The following is a 27088-nucleotide window of genomic DNA, read 5'->3' on the forward strand; positions in this document are numbered from 1 at the left end:
AAAAGGAAGGAGAACCCGGGGAACTACAGACTGGTCAGCCTCACCTCAGTCCCTGGAATAAGCATGGAGCAGGTCCTAAAGGAAACCATTTTGGAGCACTTGGAGGAGAGGAAGGTGATCAGAAACAGTCAACATGGTGTGACGTTGTGCAGTCTATATGGTTTTATAAAAATATAAGTGAGTATAATGTAACTAGGATATGCTTCATGCAAAAGGTCTCTTGTAAGGTATCATTACAAAGCTTATAATCTACTGAGTGTGATCATCCGATTTGTATAAATGTACCACTCTTGTATCTAAAACTAGAAATATAAAACATAACTCTGAGGGCCTATTGTAATTATGTAAAGTGTGGGCCATTAATGATGGTTTGGAATCTTGATGACTCCCATTAACAAGGACCATTGTCTGCAGATGACTGTGTTTACCTGTGAGTCTTCCTGTATATGTGTGCTGGCAAGTGAGTAATGAAGTCTTGCAGTGACATGTGATCATGTCACCTGAACTGGAATCCATCTTTAACCTGGTGCTTTTCCAGTGAGGGGGGGTGGAAACCCAGAGAGACAAAGGGTTCCCGCCTTATGCAAAAGATATATAAAGGGGTGGAAGAGAACAGAGAGGGAGAGAGGAGCCATCATGGAGAATCCCCTAGATAACACCTAAGCTGGAACAAACGCTGTACCAGGGGAAAGAATTGTGCCCAGGCCTGGAAGGTGTCCAGTCTGAGAAGAACTTACTGAAGCATCTCTGAGGGTGAGATTATCTGTATTTAGTTTGATTAGGCATAGACTTGCGCATTTTATTTTATTTTGCTTGTGACTTACTTTGTTCTGTCTGTTACTACTTTGAACCACTTAAATCCTACTGTCTGTATTTAATAAAATCACCTTTTATTTAGTAATTTACTCAGAGTATGTATTAATACCTGGGGGAGCAAACAGCTGTGCATATCTCTCTATCAGTGTTATAGAGGGCGAACAATTTATGAGTTTACTCTGCATAAGCTTTATGCAGGGTAAAACGGATTTATCTGGGTTTAGACCCCATTGGGAGTTGGGCATCTGAGTGCTAAAGACAAGCACACTCCTGTGAGCTGGTTTTCAGGTAAACTTGCAGCTTTGGGACAAGCGATCCAGACCCTGAGTCTTTGTTAGAGCAGACTGGAGTGTCTGGCTCAGCAAAACAGGGTGCTGGAGTCCTGAGCTGGCAGGGAAAACAGAAGCAGGGGTAGTCTTTGCACATTGGGTGGCAGCTCCCAAGGGGGTTTCTGTGATCCAACCCGTCACAGTGGCGTAGTCGGCAGGATCTGTGCACAGCTGATTGCTTTGAGATACTGGTAGTGATTTTAAGTGAATTTTAAGTGTGGTGGCTGAAGAACAGACAAAGTGGTTACTGGTTTGTTATTTTCTGTTTGCTTATTTCGGGAAAGGAAATTAGGGACAGAAAAGGAAGCAAAATAAGTAAGAATGAAGATCAAAAGAAGCTAAAACTACACAAGTTGCAAATTGCCCAGAAAGACTGAACAATGGGCGCTGGAAATGTCTCTGTTAACTAAGAAGCCCCTGAGCTGAGTACATCTCAGTTTCAGTGAACTGCAGATGGGTGTGGCCCAACCTCTGTCTATGCTGAAGCTGACTGGAGTGTCTAACCTAGCAAGACAGGAGGGGAGGGGTGCCTGTTCTGGCAGGAGGGTGTTCTCTGTGGTATCCCAGCTCATCAAGTGATGGTCTCAAGGGAAGACAAATGGAAATTGATGTACAATTTGCCTGGGAAAAGGCTGCCCTGGAAAAAGAAAAGGCTGCCCACCAGCCTGGACTTAAGAGACAAAGCAATTAAGACCCAGAAGCATGACCTGGCTGTAATGGAGTGGAAGAGGTGCACAGAGACATGTATCCTGGAGCTGGAAGTTGGGGTCCTGGTGACTGCTGCGGTGGGAACAAACCCCAAGGACTCTAGCTGGAAGCAAACCCAACCTGAGTGAAAGGGGGGGGATTTTGCTGGCCAGCGAAAGGTCTCTCATAGCTGGTAGCTGTGAGCCTACAGCTGGATCAGGGTCTCTTTCCCTTTTGGGGGACACAGGAGTGTCTGCCCCATAGGGGAGCCCAAAAACGAATTTTAGGTATACTGCCTCCGCCATGGTCAGTGTCCAAGTCTCTGGCAGTAAGTTCAGGAGGAGGGTGTGACGTTGTGCAGTCTATATGGTTTTATAAAAATATAAGTGAGTATAATGTAACTAGGATATGCTTCATGCAAAAGGTCTCTTGTAAGGTATCATTACAAAGCTTATAATCTACTGAGTGTGATCATCCGATTTGTATAAATGTACCACTCTTGTATCTAAAACTAGAAATATAAAACATAACTCTGAGGGCCTATTGTAATTATGTAAAGTGTGGGCCATTAATGATGGTTTGGAATCTTGATGACTCCCATTAACAAGGACCATTGTCTGCAGATGACTGTGTTTACCTGTGAGTCTTCCTGTATATGTGTGCTGGCAAGTGAGTAATGAAGTCTTGCAGTGACATGTGATCATGTCACCTGAACTGGAATCCATCTTTAACCTGGTGCTTTTCCAGTGAGGGGGGGTGGAAACCCAGAGAGACAAAGGGTTCCCGCCTTATGCAAAAGATATATAAAGGGGTGGAAGAGAACAGAGAGGGAGAGAGGAGCCATCATGGAGAATCCCCTAGATAACACCTAAGCTGGAACAAACGCTGTACCAGGGGAAAGAATTGTGCCCAGGCCTGGAAGGTGTCCAGTCTGAGAAGAACTTACTGAAGCATCTCTGAGGGTGAGATTATCTGTATTTAGTTTGATTAGGCATAGACTTGCGCATTTTATTTTATTTTGCTTGTGACTTACTTTGTTCTGTCTGTTACTACTTTGAACCACTTAAATCCTACTGTCTGTATTTAATAAAATCACCTTTTATTTAGTAATTTACTCAGAGTATGTATTAATACCTGGGGGAGCAAACAGCTGTGCATATCTCTCTATCAGTGTTATAGAGGGCGAACAATTTATGAGTTTACTCTGCATAAGCTTTATGCAGGGTAAAACGGATTTATCTGGGTTTAGACCCCATTGGGAGTTGGGCATCTGAGTGCTAAAGACAAGCACACTCCTGTGAGCTGGTTTTCAGGTAAACTTGCAGCTTTGGGACAAGCGATCCAGACCCTGAGTCTTTGTTAGAGCAGACTGGAGTGTCTGGCTCAGCAAAACAGGGTGCTGGAGTCCTGAGCTGGCAGGGAAAACAGAAGCAGGGGTAGTCTTTGCACATTGGGTGGCAGCTCCCAAGGGGGTTTCTGTGATCCAACCCGTCACACATGGATTCACCAAGGGCAAGTAATACCTGACCAACCTGACTGCCTTTTATGATGAAAAAACTGGCTCTGTGGATATGGGGAAAGCAGTGGATGTGATATAACTTGACTTTAGCAACGCTTTTGATACGGTCTCCCACAGTATTCTTGCCAGGAAGTTAAAAAAGTATGGATTGGATGAATGGACTATAAGGTGGATAGAAAGCTGGCTAGATTGTTGGGCTCAACGGGTAGTGATCAACAGCTCGACGTCTAGTTGGCAGCCGGTATCAAGCAGAGTACCCCAGGGGTCGGTCGTGGGTCCGGTTTTGTTCAACATCGTTATTAATGATCTGGATGATGGGATGGATTGCACTCTCAGCAAGTTCGCAGATGACACTAAGGTGGGGGGAGAGGTAGATATGCTGGAGGGTAGGGATAGAGTCCAGAGTGACCTAGACAAATTGGAGGATTGGGCCAAAAGAAATCTGATGAGGTTCAACAAGGACAAGTGCAGAGTCCTGCACTTAGGACGGAAGAATGCCATGCACCGCTACAGGCTGGGGACCGACTGGCTCAGCAGCAGTTCTGCAGAAAAGGACCTGGGGATGAGAAACTGGATGAGAGTCAGCAGTGTGCCCTTGTTGACAAGAAGGCTAATGGCATATTGAGCTGCATTAGTAGGAGCATTGCCAGCAGATCGAGGGAAGTGATTATCCCCCTCTATTTGGCACTGGTGAGGCCACATCTGGAATATTGCGTCCAGTTTTGGGCCTCCCACTACAGAAAGGATGAGGACAAATTGGAACGAGTCCAATGGAGGGCAACAAAAATGATTGAGGGGCTGAGACATATGACTTACGAGGAGCGGCTGAGAGAATTGGGCTTGTTTAGTCTGCAGAAGAGAAGAGTGAGGGAGGATTTGATAGCAGTCTTCAACTACCTGAAGGGGGGTTCCACATTGGATGGAGCTCGGCTGTTCTCAGTGGTGGCAGATGACAGAACAAGAAGCAATGGTCTCAAGTTGCAGTGGGGGAGGTCTAGGTTGGATATTAGGAAACACTATTTCACTAGGAGGGTTGTGAAGCGCTGGAATGGGTTCCCTAGGGAGGTGGTGGAATCTCCATCCTTAGAGGTTTTTAAGGCCCGGCTTGACAAAGCCCTGGCTGGGATGATTTAGTTGGGGTTGGTCCTGCTTTGAGTAGGGGGTTGGACTAGATGACCTCCTGAGGTCTCTTCCAACTCTAATCTTCTATGATAGGACACTTTATTGCATGCTGCCCTGCTGGAGGGCCTGTACGGAGTAGTGTGGCATCAAGGACTGTGATTTTTATCGTTTCCCCCCTCCTTTATAGAGCCATTTATAGAGACAAAATAGCACTAACTGAGGCTTTTCTTCTACTTAGGGTGACCAGATGAGAGGAACAAAATATCGGGACATCGGGAGGGCGGGGGGTGAGGATCTGCCGGTGGAGCAAAAAAAAAAAAAGCTGAGTGCTGCCGGCATAGCGAAATATCGGGACAAATTGCGTCCCGACCAGAGATCGGTCGGGACGCGGGACAAACACTGAAAAATCGGGATGGTCCCAATTTTATCGGGACGTCTGGTCACCCTACTTCTACTCCAGTCAGGTACCAAATCTACAGAAGTCCAGATTGTCGCATTATTTTGGCTCCCCCCCCATAAGATTGCCACCTGTCCAGGTTTTCCCAGGATTGTGGCTGTCCCAGGGGATCTGTAGGGTTCTCAGGACACGCTGCCAGCTGTCCGGTTTCATGGGCTAAGGATCATCCCGCTTTGCCCCAGGTGTGGGCAGAGTTGCTGCCTCTGAGGTACAAACCCCTGGCTCTGTCTGCGGGGCAGTGGCAGTTGGTGATGCAATGCGCCAAATACAGACACGGCGGGGGCTGCAATCGCTGGGGGTGGGGCTGTGTCCCGGGGCTGTTTGCAGCGGAAGGTTTTCGCGCTGGGTTCGGTGGCAATAAACAACGCCCAGTGCAGCAGCCCCCACGAGGCGGGATCGGGGCCGCTCCCCGGGCTTCTTGGTTTATCCGCCCTCCCACCAGCTTCGCCCTCACTCAAGATGGCCACCGTGGACAAGCGCAAGGGGAACTACTGGCGGAAGTGACGCATTATGCGCGCGCCGGAGCAGGGGCGGGCTGCAGCAGGTGGGGTCGGCGCCGCCGCCGGGTCTGTGCAGCGGCTGGAGGGAGCTGGAGCGGCAGGTACCGAACCCCCCACCCCGGGCAGAGCCAGCGGGGCCCGAGGCAGCGGCGGGGCACGTGTCTGGCGGAGCCTGGGCAGCGCTGCGGGAGGCGGGTGTGTTTCCCCCCCTGCCCCGGGCAGGGTCCCGCAGCTGCCGCCTGGCGCGAGGGCCCCGTTCCCAGCCAGGCTCCCCCGTCCCGAGCCTGTCCCCATTGCCCCGGCTTCCTCCCGCCTCCGGCCCGGGCCCGGGCAGCGCCCGCTTCTCCCGCCGGGCTGCACCGGCCACGCTTCGTGCGGGGCGGCCCGGGCCCAGGCGCGGCCCCTTCCCGCCGCCCGGGAGCGAGCCCGGCCGTGCCGCGCGGAGGCCGAGGTCTCCGAGGCCGAGGCCAGACAGTAAGAAGTGGGTTCCCAGCCCCGAGCTGAGCGCGGCCTTTCTGGGGCTTTCCTCGCACAGGCTTGTCGGAGAAGCGCCGCCTTGTAAAACCCGTCGTATGCAGAAAAGAGAAGCTGCGCTTCTTTCTGTACGTCTGTTATCCGGCCCTTCCCGGGTGCTCTGGCCTTCCTGAGCCTTTTGGCTTGGCTAGGAGGGATGGAGACAGGAGGGGGGGCACTGATGAGTTCAATGTCGTCCCGATAAACCAATCACTGTAGTATGTTGGCAACAGTAATTCTGATTTGGCCCGTGCCACAGACTCCCTTGGGCGAGTCACTAAACTGCCTTGTCTCTTTCCCCATCTGCAAAATGGGAACAATGCAGTATTGGAAAATCAGCCTCACCCAGCAGCCTGAGGAAGTTAGTTATTTGTTATCCAAATAATATATCCTGGGGTGTTCATGATTGCCCTTATAGCAAAAGGGAGGGCAAATCAGGTTTCATTAGTTTTGCAAGGTTGGGGTAACATAATTCTGTATATTATTAGGTTATTATGAAGCTTATTGTTAAGTGCTTTGAAGATGAAAAATGGTATGCAATTGCTAAGTATTATTACAGAGCCAAACCTCCCGTTGAAGTTAGTGGGATATTCTTCTATCAGAAGTATTGGTTCAGGCTCTCCGCAAGTACACAAGTTCCATTCATGTTTAAACTGCTCCTCTTGCTATAACTTCGTATGCATTATTTTGTGTTCATGCATAGTAGTACTAAGGGGGGAAGCTCAGTGGCGCTGAAGGCAGGGTATCCTCAGAAGTCCCCTTGCCTGTGGAATTTGTTCCTCGCACAAATGTAGCTAAACTCAAAACAGGTCATATTTACACTGTGTTGCAACACATTGGTCTAGTCTTTTTACTAGCTGCGGGACCCTGCCCGGGGCAGGGGGGGAAACACACTGTGGGTCAAGGAATCCCTGGTTTAAAAAACAAAAAGCAGCTGAACAGGCTTTCTTCAAACTTTCGAAACACTTACCTCAGGGCTAGAAATGAGTCTGAGATTTCAGCCCAACAGGTAATTGTTTTAGGAAGCTGAAAGTTACTAGAAGTGTTTGATAGGGGCTATCCTATTTTAAGCTTCTAACTGCCTTGTTGTTAGTGCAGCACTGTAATTTGGGAAAATCAGAAGATTGCTGTGTGCATTAAAAAGATATGCATATATGTCAATTGGAAAACCCCAATTTTTTTCTAACTTTTTTTCTTCTCTGTGAGGTGCATGTAATTCTTTGGTGAAATGTCTCCGTGCTTCATTTTTTTTTGTCTGGAGTTGGCAAAGGAGACTCTCTTCTTTCTGATTTTAATAATGTTTTGCTGTTAAATCATTTCTAGCAGCTCAGGCTTCAAGAACAATCCCACAACTACAAATGAATGTACAAGCACAAGGACTAGAAATCTTGGTATCAAGCTAGTGAAGTTACTGTAGAGTAACAAAATAATTTTAAAAACATTGGTGCCATTTCAAAAAAATCAGACCAAACTCTACCCTCGGTTGTACTAGGGCACTCTGACTGAAATCAGTTGAGTTGAACTGGTGCAGTTGAGAGTAGATTTGGGTCTGCTGTGTTTTGAAAGCACTACTCGATATATGATGAGCTATAAATATCAAATTCACTTTATTTAGTATCTTGGTAAAATTTGTGCAATATTTGAGTATCTCATATTAATTTTAATGCTAAGATGTAATCTTTTAGTGGAATATTAAGACACATTTTTAATATTATATGAATGAATCTACAAACAGATTTCTACTACATTATGTTTAAGGCTTAAGTAAAACATATTAAGTGTGTTTTGGTGGCAAAGTTTGGAATCATTATAACTAAAGGCTCAGCCCTGTGAACACTTAGGGCATGTCTACATTAGAAATGCTACAGTGGCGTAGCTGCACTGCTGTAGTATAGACACCAACTACAGCAATGGAAGGGGTTTTTCCATCACTAGTAAATCCATCTCTCCGAGAGGCAGTAGGTAGGTTGATGGAAGAATTCCCCCGGCGACCTACTGCTTTCTACATCAGGGATAGGTGTAGAAAAGGGGAACTGTGTCTTGGGTGTGAATTTTTCAGACCCCTGAGCAATGTAGCTAGGTCAACCTAACTTTCTAGTGTAGACCAGCCCTTAGGCATGTGTGTAGTCCCACTGAATCCAATGGGTCTGTTCATGTGAGTAAAGTCACACACATACATAAGTTCTTGGTGGGAGTGAAGTTTCAAAGGCAGTATAATGTGCACAAAGAAATATATTTAAGGACTGCTATGTTACATGGCAGCTGGATGTAATCATACGAGTTGTTTTAAACATATGGTTATCAACAGACTACTTTTTCCCTTTCAGGTTTTGGACTGTATTTTAGACTTACTCCACAGACTTTTCTGGAGCTGATGTTTTCATAAATCTTCAAGAGTGGCTGAGAAACTAGTTGCTGGAATGCTTTAGGGGGAAAAAACCCATGAGGGTGTGGAATTACTTTTATTGAATTGGTGGAATTATTTCTATCCCGACCAAAGAAGTAATTGGAATCATGGATCAGAACAACAGCTTACCACCCTACGCCCAGGGGTTAGCATCCCCTCAGGTAAAAAAACAAATTATTTCAAATTTACTCGTGAGATGAATTTCTTTGTAAAAGAGATTTTAGTGTCTTGAGTAACAATATGGATGCTTATGGATATGAAAGATTGTTTAGAATCTAGCAATATGAATGTGCTTATTTGCTAGAGAAGGGTCTAATATTTGTTGCTTTTGGAACTACGTTATATGTTAACAGGTACTAGGATAAAAAGTAGTTGTAATCTCTGGAGTATTGTCCTCCATTTCACCTTCAAACATGTAAATTATATTTTTTTGTTTTAAATTAAACTACAATTTCATTGCAATTGGGTTTTTAACAGTATTCTCATTTTCCAGATGTTGAAGTACAATTATTCTACAAATACCAAATTTTCTTGTGTGAATTGCTTATCTAAAACAGAAGAATATTAATAGGACACTAAAAAAAAATCCAGTTGACAATTAACTAATTTAAAAAAAAAAGTCCACTTTGTGGTGAAGCCCGCTTTCATGTGTGCACACATGAGAAATTTCTTCAGGGTTTTTCTACTGCCCTGTTAATGTTTATAAGGATCTCTTCAGTATGGGAGAAACATTCATTCTTTGATGTAATTCCATTGACTTTAATGTAAACATGTTATGTAGTGGAAAGGGTGAAACTGATTATTCAGATACACAGTGTAAGCAAATTAAATAGATAAATATATTTTTGTAAACTTAAGGTTTACATGAATGGAGATTTCAGAAATATATAAATATATGGAATTCTCATTCTTTATCCTTGTTTAGATTTAAGTAAAACAAATGTTAAGTCCATTTTAGTGGCAAAATTTGAAATAATTGAGCCTGGAGTGCCCATCACCCCCAAATATCACTGCAGTTGGCACCCCAATTAGTTTCTTTGCTCAGACAACTGAGCATTAACTTGACATGAGCCTGAACTCCCTTTTAATTTCTGGAGGTTCTCTCCAGGTCACATTTTGAAGCATACCTGCAAGGTGCTATGAGGAAGCTGCCACTGCTAGTGCTGTATCTCTTCTTTTTATAAAAGGACAACTTCAGTCTCCAGGGCTTTTAAGTAGGCATTTTCCACAAGCGCCAAATTCACTGGGTTTGTTTCCTTTTTTTAAGTGAGAGCTATTAGACGTTAGCATATTCTTCAGGAAAACAAAGCTCTGGAGTATATACTGAAGAGAATAATCCTTCACTAGCTAGTGGAGAGGAGTACTGGACTGGACAATTTAATGGAGATAAAAATAGTTCTAAGTACTGTGCAGCAAAATGAGCTTCTAAGGCCTGGCCTACACTACAGAATTAGGTGGACGCAAGGCAGCTTATGTCGACCTAACTGTAAGCATCTACGGTAAAATTTCGCTCCCGCTGACGTGACTGCCCTGCTAGGCTGACTTAACTGCACCTCATGAGAGGCATAGAATCAATGTTGATGTAGCTAGGTCGACACAGTGTTGCTTACATCGACTGTTACTGCCTTTCAGAAGCTGTCCCATCATGCCCCACACTGACTGTACAATCAGTACAAGTGCTCCTGGTGAGGATGCTCACTGCTGACACAAGGAGTGTAGTGTGGACAAGCAAAAGTGATTTAATTATTGCGGCAGTGGTATGCCAACATATGTTAGGTTGACATAATTTTGCAGCGTAGACATGTCCTAAGAGTATTAATTTCTAACAAATCCCCACTCAGGCTGGAAATGTACAAACCACCATTCTTGTTCTTAACCTCATGCAACAAATGTTTGATTTTTCTCATAAAAGTAAATGGACTCGACTGAACTCAAACTTTATTCTTTATACTCTCTTCTTTAGGGTGCCATGACTCCTGGAATTCCAATTTTTAGCCCAATGATGCCCTATGGCACTGGACTGACACCACAGCCTGTCCAAAGCAGCAACAGTCTATCTATTCTGGAGGAACAGCAGAGGCAGCAGCAGCAAGCAGCACAACAGTCCACATCACAGCAAGCAACACAGGGAACATCCAGTCAAACGCCACAGCTCTTCCATTCACAGACTCTTACTACAGCTCCTTTACCAGGAACCACGCCACTCTATCCCTCTCCAATGACTCCTATGACCCCAATAACGCCTGCAACACCTGCATCTGAGAGCTCCGGGATTGTGCCACAGCTGCAGTGAGTGTACTTGGTATATTTTTTATTATACAGTATGGGAGGGAGAGACAATGAGCCTTTAAAGATTTAGTGACTTATATGATTTAAAACTTCTGTTAGCGTGGTGGTTCAGTAGTAGAAGTGGGACTTCTTGCTGATCTTTGTTAGCCATATATCTAATATGCACTGGATTGGGCTGCTTAACGTCATTCTATGTCATCTGCAGAAAAGGACCTAGGGGTTACAGTGGACAAGAAACTGGATATGAGTCAACAGTGTGCCCTTGTTGCCAAGAAGGCTAACGGCATTTTGGGCTGTATAAGTAGGGGCATTGCCAGCAGATCGAGGGATGTGATCATTCCCCTCTATTCGACATTGGTGAGGCCTCATCTGGAGTGCTGTGTCCAGTTTTGGGCCCCACACTACAAGAAGGATGTGGAAAAATTGGAAAGAGTCCAGCAGAGGGCAACAAAAATGATTAAGGGGCTGGAGCACATGACTTATGAGGAGAGGCTGAGGGAACTAGGATTGTTTAGTCTGCAGAAGAGAAGAATGAGGGGGGATTTGATAGCTGCTTTCAACTACCTGAAGGGGGGTTCCAAAGACGATGGAGCTAGGCTGTTCTCAGTGGTACCAGATGACAGAACAAGGAGTAATGGTCTCAAATTCCAGTGCGGGAGGTTTAGGTTGGATATTAGGAAAATCTTTTTCACTAAGAGGGTGGTGAAGCACTGGAATGGGTTACCTAGGGAGGTGGTGGAATCTTCTTCCTTAGAGGTTTTTAAGGTCAGGCTTGACAAAGCCCTGGCTGGGATGATTTAGTTGGGGTTGGTCCTGCTTTGAGCAGGGGGTTGGACTAGATGACCTCCTGAGGTCCCTTCCAACCCTGATATTCTATTACTCTATGTCTTCATGTGGTAGCTTTATAATACTGTAACTGTTTTTGGCTATATGCAGTTTCAAAAGTCCAAGAAACCTGGAGTGAAATGTAATCTGAATTGACAATCTAATATGTCAAAATACATATAACCGTTAAATATATTCTCAGCTGTAACCTACTGAATGCTTGCATATTGTGACTGTTTTTAAAATAACCTCTGTTTCCTGGTTATACTAGTTTATTAATGAGAGGCTTATTAAAATTGAAAATATAAATCTAAAGTGGAAAGGGAATTAAAAGAGGAAAAAACCCTGTTAGTCAACTATAGATGGAATTGTCCCTAATATCTTGTCTTATTTTCTAGTTGACTACTGAGTATGAGTTTATGTTCAGGGAAGAAAAATATAGAATTAGTTCAAGGTATTGGGTCTGAAAATCTTTTTCACTGTACTTTGCAATAAAGGGAAAACACTAATTAAAGTCTTTATTTAATGGCAACTTATAGAAAAAGTGCCAGTGGGCATTTTGTACTCAAAACAATGTTAGAGCAATAGTTAAAGACAGCTATCCGCTCAGGGCATTCCTCTGCTTATCACCCCAGTTAATCCATACCCTCTGTTTATTATCCCAGTTGATCCCTGCATGTATGTAATCTCTCTTAGATACACGTACACAAAAATACCTAGGGGAAAGATGTTAAACAGACCCCTAGCATCTCCAAAGAGGAATTTAAGAAATGTATACCGTTGCACGTAAACATGTTTGTACACTAGTATATAAGAGAGTACTCTGAGCCAGTAAGGTGTGTCTCTTTCCTCTGGCACTGGCCACGATAGAGCACCCGTCAGCTGATCGAAAATAAAGACTTGGTGCCCGTATCCTTGTCTCCGTGCCTCCTTGGGGTAATTGAACAAGCTCCAGGGGGAAACGAGCCGGATTGGCTAACAACAACCTTATTTTTGAGTGCAGATGACATTATAATATGCTGTGATATAAATTCAACTTGGCTCTCTAAATTTAACAAAAATCCTTTGTTTTTAACTGTTGAGAAAGAAGAGAACCTTGTGATACCTGGGGAAAATGGAGAGAACTTTAATATACTTCAGTTTGATCGTTGCTACCACCCCTGTGCTAAAATAATCCTTGGTGTAAATCCATCACAGTCAATAGCGTTAAACCATAGATGTATCTGACCCAATCAAACATGCTTGAACAGCAAAATCTCAGTATCAAGTCATGTACAGTTTAAAAAAAGAGAGATCCCAGGAATCCTTCACTAAATCTAGCCTTACCAACTAATCTCTCTAACTTGTCTTCAGGAATATTGTGTCCACTGTGAATCTTGGTTGCAAACTTGACCTAAAAACCATTGCGCTTCGAGCCCGAAATGCTGAATACAATCCCAAGGTAAGAGAGATGTATTAGATTTGAATGGGGGACAGACTTTTCACTAGCTATCAATGAAACGAGTTTAAGTGTAGTCTACACTTAAAAACTTTGCTCGTAGAGCTATACTGGCAAAACCCACCTATTGTTGATGTTTATATGAGGAAAAAAAGACGTTATAAAAAGCGCTTGCCAGTACAGCTTATATTGGTTCAGGAAGTGAAATAAGTTGTACTGGAAAAAGCGTTTTTATACTGGTATATCTGTGACTACACTGGGGCTTTTGCTGGTATAGAAACATTGCTCCCTCCCTCTCCCCCCCCCCCCCCAAAAAAATTCACACCCCTAACCAACATTGCTAGATTGGCAAAAGCTTCTTGTGTAGACCTGTCTATAGTAGTTTAAACAGGGAACCATGTGCTTCCTGCTCTCAGGGGTCCTATGTCTCCACCCCCTACTTCTTTACCATCTCCATCCTCAAGTGTAATTGTAGAGTCAAATGTATTTGTTTCCATTGTGGGTCAGTGTAGTTCAAAGCCAAGAGCCATGGCTTTTTAGAGCATCTACACCAGCCGTTCTCAAATTGTGGGTTTTGGGGCCACTACCCGGGACGGAAGCTGAAGCCCGAGCCCCACCGCCCAGGGTTGAAGCGAAAGCCTGAGGGTTTCAGATCTGGGTGGTAGGGCTCAGCTTACAGGCCCCCTGCCTGGGGCTGAAGCGCTTGGGCTTTCTTTCCCCCCCCCCCCCCGAGCGGTGGGTCTCGGGCTTCAGTCCCTCCTCCTGGGGTCATGTAATAATTTTTGTTGTCATAAGGGGGTCGCGGTGCAATGAAGTTTGAGAACCCCTGCTCTACACTATGAATTGACAATGTTTGAGCACAGTTGTTAACATGGCTGGCAACCAGTCCCTCCCAAGCTTCACTTCTCTTTTTGGTTCCATGATATTCAACTGAGATTTGCATTATAGTAGCAGTCAAAGGACCAAATCAGGGCTCCATGGTGCTAGGTGCTATGCGAACCCATAAGAAGACAGGTGTGTCAGTTTCAGGGCAACTGCACCTGTATTCTCTAAACCCCCCCCCCCCATGGTCCGCCAAGGGCACTGATTTACAGGTTTCCAGTGCCCAGCCATAGGCCTCCTGGGCAGAGACCGACATCTCACTGCATTCTGACCAGGGTTTTTAAGGCTGCACAGCTCCCTGATTTACACTGATATCCCAGCAAGCCAGACTGCCTACACGCAAGCACTGGCCTTTTTGCTGTCTCTTTGATGGGTATGACCAATGTATTGCCTGCAGTTATAATTTGCCACACAGCTCCTACTATGCTAGTACATTTATTCTTAAGGAAAAAGCATTTACAGAGAAAACATAACAATAAAAGAACTAAAATACATGCTAAAAAGCTTACCAGAGGTCACTGCCTAACCTAGGGCTCTAGTATGTTTTAGTCCTTCAAAACCCACAACTGGGTTTTCCCCATAGTTACAAGTTCATCTGTCTTAGATCCTGAGCCAGAAAGCAGACTGGGCAGACCAGCTGTTCCTTATACAGATCAGGCCTTTGATACTGGCCTTTTGCAACAAGTGATCAGCAGACAATGGACCCATTCCTCATGGCATAGCTTCAGAAGGCTGGGTTTTTGCATAACTGGCACTGGGGAATTTGCATTAACCTCTCCGTCGGGATTCCCTATGAAATCCATTTAACGCTTATTGTCCCAAATGTCCATACTTGTCTGGCGTATTTTCAATAGTGTTTTGAACTCCCTGGTCTCACATCTGTCACGTCTTTCCCCCAGAGAGGTTACATACAATCCCAGCCCACAGTAATGAATAAACTTAATACAATAAGGTCAATCAAGGATGTTTCAGGAAATTGCTGTATCTGTTGCAACAGGGTCCCTGCTCTGAAGGCCTTGTCTTCACTAGTGTGAGGTAGGGAGTGTGTCTAAAAATGTGTATTAGCTAATACACAAGAATGGCCATACTAGGTCAGACCATTGGTCCATCTAGCCCAGTATTTTGTCTTCCAACAGTGGCCAGTGCCAGATGCATACACAACCCATCTGGGGATGTAGCTCAGTGGTAGAGCGCATGCTTTGCATGTATGAGGCCCTGGGTTCAATTCCCAGCATCTCCAAATTCTCTTTTGTGGGGGACGGATAGTTCAGTGGTTTGAGCATTGGCCTGCTAAACCCAGGGTTGCGAGTTCAATCCTTGAGGGGGCCATTTAAGGATCTGGGGCAAAAATCTGTCTGGGTATTGGCCCTGCTTTGAGCAGGGGGTTGGATTAGATGACCTCCTGAGGTCCCTTCCAACCCTGACATTCTATGCTTTGGAGGGAATGAACAGAACAGGGCAATTATCAGGTGATCCATTCCCTGTCATCCAGTCTCAGCTTCTGGCAGTCAGAGGCTTAGGGACATCCAGAGCATGGGATTGCGTCCCTGACCATCTTGACTATTGATGGAGCTATCCTCCATGAACTTGTCTAGTTCTTCTGTGAACCCAGTTATAGTTTTGGCCTTCACAACATCTGCTAGCAAGAAGTTCCATAGCTTGACTGTGTGTTGTGTGAAGTACTGCCTGATGTTAGTTTTAAACATGATGCCCATTCATTTCTTTGAGTGACCCCTTGTTCTTATGTTATGTGAAGGGGTAAATAACACTTCCTTATTCACTGTCTTCATGCCATTCATGATTTTATAGACCCCTCTCTAAACTGAACAGTCCCAGTCCTTTTAATCTCTCCTCATATGGAAGTTGTCCCTAATAATTTTTCTTCCCTTCTCTGTACCGTTTCCAATTTTAGTATCTTTTTTGAGATGGGGCAACCAAAACTGCACGCTGTGTGTGTGTGTGTGTGTGTGTGTGTGTATATATATAGAGAGAGAGAGGCATGATGATATTTTTTGTCTTATTAGCTATCTTTCCTAATGGTTCCTAACATTCGGTTAGCTCTTTTAACATGTGTTAACAGGGCAATTAGTATTCTAACATGTTAGCTGGTAGGGGTCAATCATAGGCACTTTCCTATAGTTTACCCTCTACCAAATAACTCAGGTTAAAATACAAATTTCCCTGTTTACACTAGGGAGTTGGTGTGTGTATGTACACTCCTTCTTGCCTAATGTATACATATCTGAAGGATATACAGTCTTAATTAAAGCTGGTACACGTGAGTGATTTTAACAAACCGCAAGAGGGAGGGAGGCTGATGGGACAAGAGTAACCGTAAAAGACCAGGTTACTCAAGTTATATACACACTTGGGTAAGAAGGTTTCTATAATGGTGTGGTGGAAACTCTCTCCCTCCACATTCCAAGCTGCTGGAAAGCGGGGGTTGCTATTCCTGGACAATGATCGGGAGTTCCATCTTCCATATCATTCCGCGGAGAATACATGTCTGTACTTTAATCCCTCTGTTCCATCTATCTGCTGGAGAAGAAGCAATGCTTTTTCTGTGCTTCACTGCCACCCCAGGGACTTACGGATGTGCAGGGGTCTGCCCCTCCCTCAGCATGGAGTGGGACGGTCTCAGTTACTTCACCTTCCCTCCAATCTCCATTTTTGGGCCTTCTTACTTAGTAGTTCCAGTGTCCTGCTGAGCTGATGTTCAGAGGTTTCTGATGAAGCAGCAAAACTGTGACAGTATCCTGATTATTATTATTATTTTTTTTGTCCATTTTGCTCTTGTCCACAAGATTCTGAATATCCGCAGTAAAAATTGGTGGCTATAGTTTACTTTCTCTTTTCTACAGCTTGGGAAGCTCTGAACAGCAAGTAGAGGACCTGGAGCTGTCCTTTAACTGAATCAGGAAAATATCATTCTTCATCTTTCGTACTCATTTCTTGTTAGGAAGGTTCTTTGCAACCACTTTAAAAAAAAAAAAAAAAAAAAAAAAAAAAATTCATATGAAAGCTTAAATGTTGCAGAATTGATGTCTCTTGCCTTGGGGAAAAGTTCCTACTTGGTAGGGTGTGTGCGGATTTTTTTTTTTTTTTTTTTAAGGCCCTGGACAAGGAAAGTGCTAGTTTAAACTCTAGTCATAGAACAATAAAAGCACACATTTATGTAAATTTGAGATGGTAGCCATAGTTGTACTATAGTTTATTTCCATAAAGGCAAAAACATTAGTTACACAACCACATGAGTGGGATGTGACTTCAGCAAGAGTAGTTTTGGGCAACAGCATGATGCTTGTGGTTTTTAAGGTAGGTAAACTATGTAAAGTTTGTGAACTCGGTAATCAAGACGAATCATCAGATTCCCTAGCTGGGAGAAAAAAGAGGGATTTGTTACACTCTGAACTATCATCAAAACAATCTTTATCAACCTTTATTGTTTAATCTAATCTAAAAACCTTTTAGGGAATTTATAGTATCTCTAGCTTTCAAGCCATTCATCTGCATTTACAAGGAAGTATAGTGTGGTTGTAGGATAATAGCTCCACATTAGATTGGGCAAATGATGGTTTTAAATTGAGTTGGGATATTAGCATGAGCAGTAGGCCCAAGGTATGTGACCAAAAAGAATGAGCTCAGGAGAAAGAAGAGTTATGTTGTGACCCTTCAAAATAAGGGTGTTATCTTATTTACGGTTTGGGTTGAAGTAATAGAACTAAAACACAGTTAATTGGGTACCAGGTGCAGTAAATAATTGGCTATATAAGAAACTGCTTCATTTGGCCTTAGCTAAGTTCTGATCTTGGCAGTGACATCACTTGTTTGTTAAAGGGTATAAAAAAGTAAACTCTTAAAGGGGTTCATATGTTAATACCTGCCTGATCAAGTTGGAGGTGACCAATATGGATCTAAGCACCCCTGGGTTTAGTCCATTAGTAAGTACCTTGATCAAATGTTTTGTTACTGCTTGAATGTAGTAAATTGCTTAATATTTAGGCATTTTAGGCATGTTTAGAGTAATTGTATAAATACCATTTGGCCTTTGGATTTAATAAAGGAATTTATGGTTAAATTAGTGTTGTGGTAATACTCTGCATAAATAATAATTAAGCAGTGGTGTTGGAAATAATTTTCCTAATAATTTTATTAAGGTTTACCACAAGTCAGTTTCCACACAAGCATTCCTTTATTAAATCCAAAGGCCAAATGGTGCTGGTTACAACCAAAATACAAACATAAGCATAGCTACACACCCATATTCTGTATCCTACCACAATACAGTTAAGTGTTGTCTAATATACTCACAATCGATCACACCTGGGAGTCCCTTCCCTTCATGGCATGGTTCCAGAGGGTTAAGGAAAAGCTCTGACAAAACATCTAGAAAGCCTTGCTTTTTTTTATACATTATAACCAACAAGTGACAGAATTGCTGGTTATTAGGCCTTAGCTGAAGTCAGCTGAAGCAGTTGAGGGCTTCACTCTGCTTTATTCAGGGTTATTTCCCTTATCTCACTTTTCCCATATTTTTCCCAACTACTGGACTAAGCATTTCTAACCAATTATTTACTGCACCTGGTGCCCAGTTAACCATGTTTTCTTTATTTCCCAAATGTTAAATAAAATAATGCTGGTAATTTGCAAAGGGTCAATACAAGTTTAACGCAAACAATCCTTCTGATGAGTTCATTCTTTCTGGTCACATGCTTTAGGCCTATTGCTCATGCCAATATCCAAACACAATTTAAAACCATAGTTCACTCAAATGTGGGCCTAAATTCCTACACATGGAGATTAGAGCCCAGAACTATGACTAATGATGCTACTGGTGTATGTTTGCAGTAATTCAGCTGACTTCCATTGACAAGAATTGGTTTCTACCCATAACATAACCAACATTCTGAAGTTGGACAATCCTTCAGTTTCCCTGTTTTAGTTTCTCATCAGTAAAATAAAGATGTAAGAGTTGTGTACCTTGCAAGGGTGTTGAGGCTTAAAGGACAAAATCAAACGTCTGTCTGGAAATTATTGGCTGTTACAAGCAATGTTAGTATAACTGAAAGATTGCAGAGAGCCTGTTCTTTTTTCACATAATTTACTTGGTACATTTAACAACACACTGTGTTCCCTTTTTATAGTAAGATTTCCTCTCTTGTTTGTATCGGTCTTTCACACACTAAGATAAACATTTTAATAAAAAAGGAAAATGTGATTGTAAAACCACATTTTTGCGGGGTTGGGGGTGTGTGTCAGGCATAGTATTTAAAGCTACTTTTCATTTTTTAAAATTGTTTAGATCTAAAGTTGACAGCTTTCAGAATTTAAGAAGGCTGTGTAAGTGGAAAGTTGGTTAATACTGTTTAAAATTTGGTAATGCATTTATTTGTATAGAATTCTTCCAGCAATAATATCACTAACAGCTTCAAGTTATGCATTTCAGCGTTTTGCTGCTGTCATCATGAGAATAAGAGAACCACGTACTACTGCACTTATATTCAGCTCTGGAAAAATGGTGTGCACAGGGGCGAAAAGGTTTGTGTAACTGTAACTTGTAACTGCTCATTAATCAGCTTGTAATTCAGGATCAGTTGACCATTCCAGTCTACAGTGTTTACTGGCACTGGATATATCTTGACATACAAGCAAGCTGGCAGCCCAGACACTTCTTTCCAAATAACTGATTAAGTTAGAACAGCATTTTTGGTGCATGTGCCATAGTCCAAATGGGGTGCAGGCTTTAGAAACTTCTGTGGTTTCACCTATTCTCATTAAAATAAAGCTCTCATTTTAAAAATGGAATGTTACAGGCACAGAATTGTAGGTGTGCACTAATGCCTCTTGAGAAATGTCTGACTGGGTGGAGGAGAGTGAGAATAGGAGAGCGGTTTGACTTCTCAGTAATTTCCCTCATCCATCCCAAATCAGTCACGATGACCCTCACAGATTCCCATGTTCAGAGAGACACCCCTCCTCCTGGAGCTTGTCAGTGCTTCTGCACTGGCCAAAGGGGATCCTGTAGAGCAGTGGTTCTCAAACCTTTGTACTGGTGACCCCTTTCACATAGCAAGCCTCTGAGTGCGACCCCCCCCCTTATACATTAAAAACACTTTATATATTTAACACCATTATAAATGCTAGAGGCAAAGTGGGGTTTGGGGTGGAGGCTGACAGCTCACGACCCCTCATGTAATAAACTTGCAACCCCCTGAGGGGTCCCGACCCCCAGTTTGAGAACCCTGCTGTAGTGAAGCAAGATATGCTCACTCCATATGCAATCTGGGCAGAGCATGATACCTGAACAGTGTTTCCAGTGCTACCCTCTGATTTTCCATTAGTATGACTGCATGGCTTAACAAAACGCATGATACATTAAATCCAAGCAGTGAGGGTATTATATTTTTCCACCAGCCAATAACTAAGACACACCATGTAATACTGATAGCTAAGTGACTTCCTAGAGAGAGTATTAGGGTTCTTCATGGAATAAGAAAGCATTGAAAGTATTTTTATAACTTTCAAATGACAATGCACATATTGTTGAATATAAAATTCCATTAAAAGGAAAAGCCTAGTTTAGGGATTTTCTTCAGCTTTTTCTTTAAACTACTTGACTTTAATGTTTAGCTCTAACGATATGGTTTACCTCGATTGTGTTTTGATGAATGTCTAGCTAGAGATATGCAGTGTTGTGGTAGCTGCATCAGTACAAGATTAGAGAAACAGGGTGGGTGAGGTAATATCTGTTATTGGACCAACTTCTGTTGGTAAGGGAGACAAGCTTTCGAACTTACACAGAGCTCTTATTGGACAAAAGTCCAGTTAAAAGATATTAACCTCACCCACCTTGTTTCTCTAGTTAGAAATATAACATATACCCATTTTTACTGTAAAAACTAAAGACTGAAGGAATCTAATTTACTAAGTCAAATCACTACTTGAATAAGGCGCATATGTGTTGTCCAACTTTTGTAACTGTCTGCCTTTCATTTCAAGAGATCAAGTGGATTACCAAAATGTTTGGACTCTACTACTAATGACCGAGTGCATCTTTTTAGTTTTAATTGTTTACCCAAATTTAATTTTAATGAAGCATTTTTTACTATTGACTTTAAATCATGTTTAAAATCATTTAAATCTTGAATGAAAACAATCCATCCTGTCTGGTTTCTACACTGACTGATCACTGATTTGTGATTTTAGGCACTTAACCAGTATGCCTCAGATTCCCCATTTGTAAAACTATCATATTTGCCTTGCAGAGGTGCAGGGGGTTAATGTGCTGAGCACTTGATGGTGAAGAGTTGTATTAGGGTTTATATTTATTTGCTTATATCCGAGATACTCACACTGAGGCTCGCAAGCCACAAGAGGCTCTTTAGTGTGTCTCCTGTGGCTCTTTGCAGCACATGATATTAAAACAGGGTGTGATTTAATTCACCACCAATCAGGCTGCTTTTACTATGTTAACCAATTGTAGTTGATAAAATAAGTCATTTTGATGTGAGAATAATATAGATGTATATAAAAACTAAATATTTCCCTTCATACTGTTTAAATATTAATATATAAAACCATGAATTCACCCTACTGTGGCTCTTTTGGGTAATCTTGATAGCTAATTTGGCTCCTCAAGCACTGAGGTCTGAGTACCACTGGCTTATATAATGCTCATCACTGCTTCTGGATGCTTTACAGAGATTTAAAAATACCGTATATACTCGATCATAAGCTGGTTGGTTTATAAGCTGACCCCCCCCCCAAGATGGATAAGTAAAAATGGAAAATTTTTATAACCCGTTCATAAGCCGACCCTATAATTCAGGGGTCAGCAAACTTTGGCTCCCGGGCCATCAGGATAAGCCGCTGGTGGGCCGAGATGGTTTGTTAACCTCGAGCGTCTGCAGGCACGGAGGTAAACCTAAGTAAACAAAGTGTCCTGGCCCGCCAGCTGCTTACCCTGATGGGCTGGGACAGCAACTGGTGGGGAAATTTTTTTGGGGGGGGAGAAGCTGGGAGTCAGGGAAGTAACCCCTGTGACTACTCCCCACATGACCCCACCCCTAGCCCAGGACCCCCACACTCTCCCCATCCCAGCCCTTCCCACCGTATCTGGGAAGGATGTCTCTGGTCTTGCTGGAGCTGCTCCGGCAGGCTAGGCAGCGCGGCCACAGCCTGCTCCGGCAAGCCAGATCGGCCGGCGCGGCCGTAGCATGTTCCAGCAGGCTGGGCCAGATGGCAAGGCCACAGTGTGCTCCAGCGGGCTGGGCAGCGTGGCCACAGCCTGCTCTGGGGGGCAGGGCCGAGCGGCATGGCTGCCAGCCCCGGAGGCTGGGGGGAGAGCAGCATGGCCAGAAGCAGGAGACTCTGGCCCCGCCTCTTCCCTTCTGGCTGCGCTGCCTCTCCTTGCTCCCTCTGTTGGGGGGAGGGGCTGTGTCCCACCTCTCCCTCTCTATACCTGTTCATAAGCCCGACCCCCTTCTCTGGTGCTTCCCTTTTTTACTAAAAAAATTTGGCTTATGAATGAGTATATATGGTAATTAAAATAGACCTAGACCCAGTGGCCAAGAAAGAAGCTTTACTCTGTGAAAAGAAGAGCAAAGAACAACCATCCAGAAAGGAAGAGCTAGTAAAAAGGAGGACAAAATAATCAGACTAATGAAGTCAATTGTCTGGTTTTACCAGGCCTTGTAGACTAAGGGTGGGTGGGGAGAACAGGACTCTGGCTGCATACTGAGAGGGATTTGTACAGAATGAATACTTTTATTGTTAATTACATAAACTGTAAAGACCAAAGTGTAAAATAATTGTTTTGAGGCTTTTGAAAGGATATTAACAAGATAGAAAGCAATGTTAGTAGTTGCTAACAATGTATACAAGCATTTTGACATACAACTTTACAACTCCTCATTCCCTTCAGTTTTTCCACATATATATATATATATATATTTATTTATTTGCTTTTTAAAGCTGGTCACTTCAGTGATACTTACATGAGGGAATACAATGAATGTCTTTTCTCCCTTCAGCGAGGAGCAGTCCAGATTGGCAGCGAGGAAATATGCCAGAGTTGTTCAAAAATTGGGCTTTCCAGCAAAATTCTTGGATTTTAAGATTCAGAACATGGTGGGAAGCTGTGATGTGAAATTTCCTATCAGATTAGAGGGATTGGTACTTACACATCAACAGTTTAGCAGGTAAATAAAACAGCTTAATATGATTCATTATTGCTGAATACTTGATCTAGTGATTTCAAAGGGTGTACTGTATTGGTTAGATTGGGTGTATCCTACACCTTCATTCTTCTTGTTCCTTTGCCTCTGGTTTTGTCAGCCAGATGCTAATCCACCACAATGCCTTCGCCACTAAATCTTTGTGGAGCCCCTTCCTGGTCAGTAAGTTTTGCGGTATTGTACGCGGAAACACAGGCAGGTGGAGCTGCCTGCAATCATGCAGTTCTGCAGGGAAGTTGTCAAGCACAAAATGACCTCAAATGAACGAAACAGAAAAGACTGGTATATCGTAACATTCAGTATTGAAAGGGCGGTAAGAATAGCAACATGTAAAATTGTCTGACTAATTTAAACAACAAAACACTGAAACCTTTTATTCACTGTATGTGTTTTTGTCCAAAATAGATGAAAGAACATGTTTAAACAGATATTGGGTCATTTTATCTGAGCCAACATGGGAAATCATGGACACTTAAAATACTAGTTTAGAAACTGAGACATAAGCAATTAAACTTAAGTCATTTAATATTTAGGCTTGCACTTCTTCTAGCTAATTCCTTGTGAGTATATTTAACTCTTGGATACCTCTGGTTTTCAGGCATCAGTTACTAGTGCTAAATTATACCAGGAAAAGCCAATTCTTAAACACCCTTCCCAAAAAAGGTGGAGGTGGGATAGCTGTTTTCTGTTGCTAAACATGAGAAGAGTGAATCTGATCAGCTAACGTCAATTTCAGATTAGTTTGTTTGTTTGCTTGACCTTCTCTCTCTTTCCTTTCAGTTATGAGCCAGAGTTGTTTCCTGGCTTAATCTACCGAATGATCAAGCCAAGAATTGTCCTGCTTATTTTTGTTTCTGGAAAGGTGGTTTTAACTGGTAAGTAACCAAGCCAACAATATTGATGCTTTTAACAGTCCAGGGTTAGGCTACAACACCAGGAACATACATCTTTCTTACTAAGAGTGTCTTTAGAATGCTAAACTACACGAAATGAAACTTCAGAATTTAAAACCTTTCCAAATCAGAGAAGTGTATTATTTACTACTCAGTTTGTTGGCGTGGTGGACATGCTGAGAGCAAAAATGGGTTATACACTATCCTTATTTTTACACTGTTATAAAAGCCTTTCTTCTGAATAGAATATGAAGTTATAACTCATGTTTACATAAGGAAATGCCTACAGGAAATCTCTAAACTACAAATATTCAACCCTCAGGTATAAATACAGTTATACTCTATTGGAAGTGTGAAACTGTATTCATCATATGAAGTACGTGATAATAGAAAACAAGCCAACAAAAATGGTAAATCTAAAGCAATCCCAATAGTGTAGGGAAAGAGGGCAAACAGGGAAGAGAGTGAGAGATTGGGAGCTGCCTCATGTGTCCAGTATCTGGATCAAAACTAATAACTAATTGTGAAACATAAGTATGTGTTAACTTTCAGAAAATGTACTTTCTAATTTTTCTCTGTTTCTAGGCGCTAAAGTCAGAGCAGAAATTTATGAAGCATTTGAAAATATATATCCTATTTTAAAGGGATTCAGAAAGACAACGTAACAGTTTTTACATACTTTCAAAGAAATTTTTGGGGTACATTTCAACAGGTATTGAGTATGGATGGCACAGTAGTAACAAGAGATGGACTTTCAGTTACAAACTGCAACACCAAGACTCGGAGTGTTTTCCAGTTAGTGCCTACTTCCCTGATACTCATGGGAAACTATTATTTTTATGGATTATGTCTACTGAGTTACGGTGAATTGTTTTATTGAGCTGTTCTTGGAGCAACTCTTTCAAGTTTTATTTATATTTTAGCTTTTGATTAATTTTAATGTCAATTATTTTAGGCACCCACAAATTGGTAAGTTGGTTTGAGACAAATGCAACCATGCCACCCCAAATATATAAACCACTTCAATTGCTGTGTTTTAACTTTTTCATAAATGTTTTTTATAATCTTACTTCAAAAGTTACACTTTTAAAAGTTTTTTGTTCTCCATTTGTAGAATTTTTTTTTTTTCCCCCGCCAGACATTCCCTCTTTCCAGTGTTCAGCAGGACAGAATAAATTTATTAATGAAAATGGCTGGCTGTATATATTCCCCTTTTTTGGGAAATGAATGTCATGTTTTTTCAGCTACATATGTATATTAAATACTGTTTATAAAACTATGGGAAGACCCTTAATGACTTTTAAAAAGTAACCCTGCTTGACCTTTGCTGCTGTTAATGTGGTAAGTGCATGCTGTAGAAATATGTAATGTACTGAATACTTGAGTCTCTTTTATATAACTTTCTTAATAACAAGCCAGTATTAAAGCAGTGCATTTGCCATGTGATTTTTTTTACCCTATTTTCTCAAAATAGTGATTCCACCCCCCACCCCCAAAATCTGGTTTGGTTATAAGCAGTTGGGTATTTTAGACACCAGTATTAACATTCTGATTTCACTGGGTTTCTTGAATATTTTTACTTTTACAGTATCTTCTCTTCTGCCTAGTGTTAAAGACTTTTAGTATGAAGTCACTAATCAGTTTAGGTCCATGTTCTGTTTCATCTGAATGACACAATATTTGTGCAGACCAAATATATAGCTAATGCTTGGCTGAAAATGTGAATTGAAATCTTGCTTTAAGTGATGATGGTAAAGATATTCTGCTAAATTCAGGCCTAAAATCTTACCTCTTCAATAGTCCTGATCTGCTAAAGTCTTGTGTAATGTCACAATAGAGCCTTTGTTGTGACATTTTTCTAAGTACTCTATGTTCCAGTGCAGTCTCAAAGCCCTCATGTCCCAAATTTCAGCATATAAATAATGAAACTTCCCTTTGCACTGCAGCTGGAGTTCAACAAGCTGAGGGCTGAAGTTAGGAAGATCCCAGCCTCCTCAGAGCGGAGATGGCTCAGTGTAATTGTGGTGGTGATAACCCTTCCAAGCTTTCTGGGTGCCTTCAAATGTTTAAAGATAAAATAGACAGGACACAAGAATGAGAGGCCTGGCTGAATTCATGTTTGCTCAGCTTAATTGAGGGCCAACTTTTTAAACTAGATAACTGTGAAAACTGCTCTTTCCATATAGGTCCAGACAAAAGGAAAAAATTGTGAAGCTGCAGTTGTCTTTCCCAGAATACTGTTGTTTCAAAAACAACCATGTGGGAAATCTAAACTTAAGGTTGGCCATGTCTCTTTCACTCCTCCCTTCCCCCTCAAAGTTTTGTCTACTATCTTTTATAAGATTTAAGTAACTTTAATTTTCAAATATATTTTGAGAATGGTGGACAACCAACCACTACCTTTATTAAGTAAACAAAACCCCAAAACAAAATTTTTTAAGTGACAAGCACTATTTTAACTCTACATTTTAAAATGCATTTCAGTGGCGCTATGGACTTTTCCATTATTAATGTTTGGACCTGTAATTCCCAACTGCTATGTCTCCTTCAGTGGATGCTGTAGTGTAGACAGAACTTGAGTGGTTTGAGCTGAATCCTTTGGGAACTACAGGCCTAAGAATAGCAGACAAAGCCACAATTGGGTAAACTTGAATGGATTTCACACAAAGGGAATGTCAGAACATTGGGTTAAAGTCACAAATGTTTTGACCTAATGCAAGGTCTAGAGGCTTCAAGGATGCTACGACTTCTTTAGCAGCAGTTTCCTGAATCCTCTGTGTGATTAATAATTTACTTCTGCAGAGCTTTTAAAGAACTGTTGGCCCATACTTACAGGATAGCAGACTCTATCCTAGGAAGCAGTGACTCTGAAAGATTTGGGGGGTGGTGGATAATCAGCTGAGCATGAGCTCCCAATGCAATGGTGTGGCCAAAAGAGCTAAAGTGATCCTGGGAGGCATAAACAGGACTCTTGAGTAAGAATAGAGGTTATTTTACCTTTGTATTTGGAACTGATGTGATTGTTGCTGGAATACAGTGTCTAATTCTGGTGCAATTCAAGAACAATGTTGACAAATTGGAGAGGGTTCAGAGAAGAGCCCTGATAATTATTAAAGGATTAGAAAACATGCCTTATAGTGATTGACCCAAGGAGCTCTTTCTGTTTAACTTAAGA

General features: G+C 42.3%; 1 protein-coding gene and 1 non-coding gene across 3 annotated transcripts; both read left to right on the forward strand.

Moving 5' to 3' along the window:
• Positions 1 to 5468: 5468 nt before the first annotated feature.
• Positions 5469 to 25357, forward strand: TBP (TATA-box binding protein). 2 transcript variants are annotated; one of them, XM_065400404.1, is made up of 9 exons: positions 5469 to 5531; positions 8271 to 8511; positions 10314 to 10639; positions 12818 to 12905; positions 19231 to 19322; positions 22817 to 22984; positions 23801 to 23895; positions 24236 to 24323; positions 24499 to 24577. In XM_065400404.1, exons 2-8 carry the CDS (start codon positions 8458 to 8460, stop codon positions 24286 to 24288), a joined length of 876 nt encoding a protein of 291 aa, XP_065256476.1. In that variant the 5' UTR covers positions 5469 to 5531; positions 8271 to 8457; the 3' UTR covers positions 24289 to 24323; positions 24499 to 24577. The 2 variants fall into 2 exon arrangements, with proteins under 2 accessions (XP_065256476.1, XP_065256475.1); XM_065400403.1 differs by lacking the exon at positions 24236 to 24323 and having other exon boundaries at positions 24499 to 25357.
• Positions 14953 to 15024, forward strand: TRNAA-UGC (transfer RNA alanine (anticodon UGC)). The gene has a single exon. It is a non-coding gene; the product is annotated as a tRNA-Ala (tRNA).
• Positions 25358 to 27088: the final 1731 nt, after the last annotated feature.

Source organism: Emys orbicularis, chromosome 3 (genome assembly GCF_028017835.1).
Source record: "Emys orbicularis isolate rEmyOrb1 chromosome 3, rEmyOrb1.hap1, whole genome shotgun sequence".
NCBI lineage: Eukaryota > Metazoa > Chordata > Testudines > Emydidae > Emys > Emys orbicularis.

Coding starts and splice junctions, on each gene's coding strand:
- TBP (XM_065400403.1), top strand. CDS start 8,458: ATGGATCAGAACAACAGCTTACCACCCTACGCCCAGGGGTTAGCATCC. Junction 8,512..10,313: donor AGGGGTTAGCATCCCCTCAG/GTAAAAAAACAA, acceptor TCTCTTCTTTAG/GGTGCCATGACTCCTGGAAT. Junction 12,906..19,230: donor ATGCTGAATACAATCCCAAG/GTAAGAGAGATG, acceptor TATGCATTTCAG/CGTTTTGCTGCTGTCATCAT.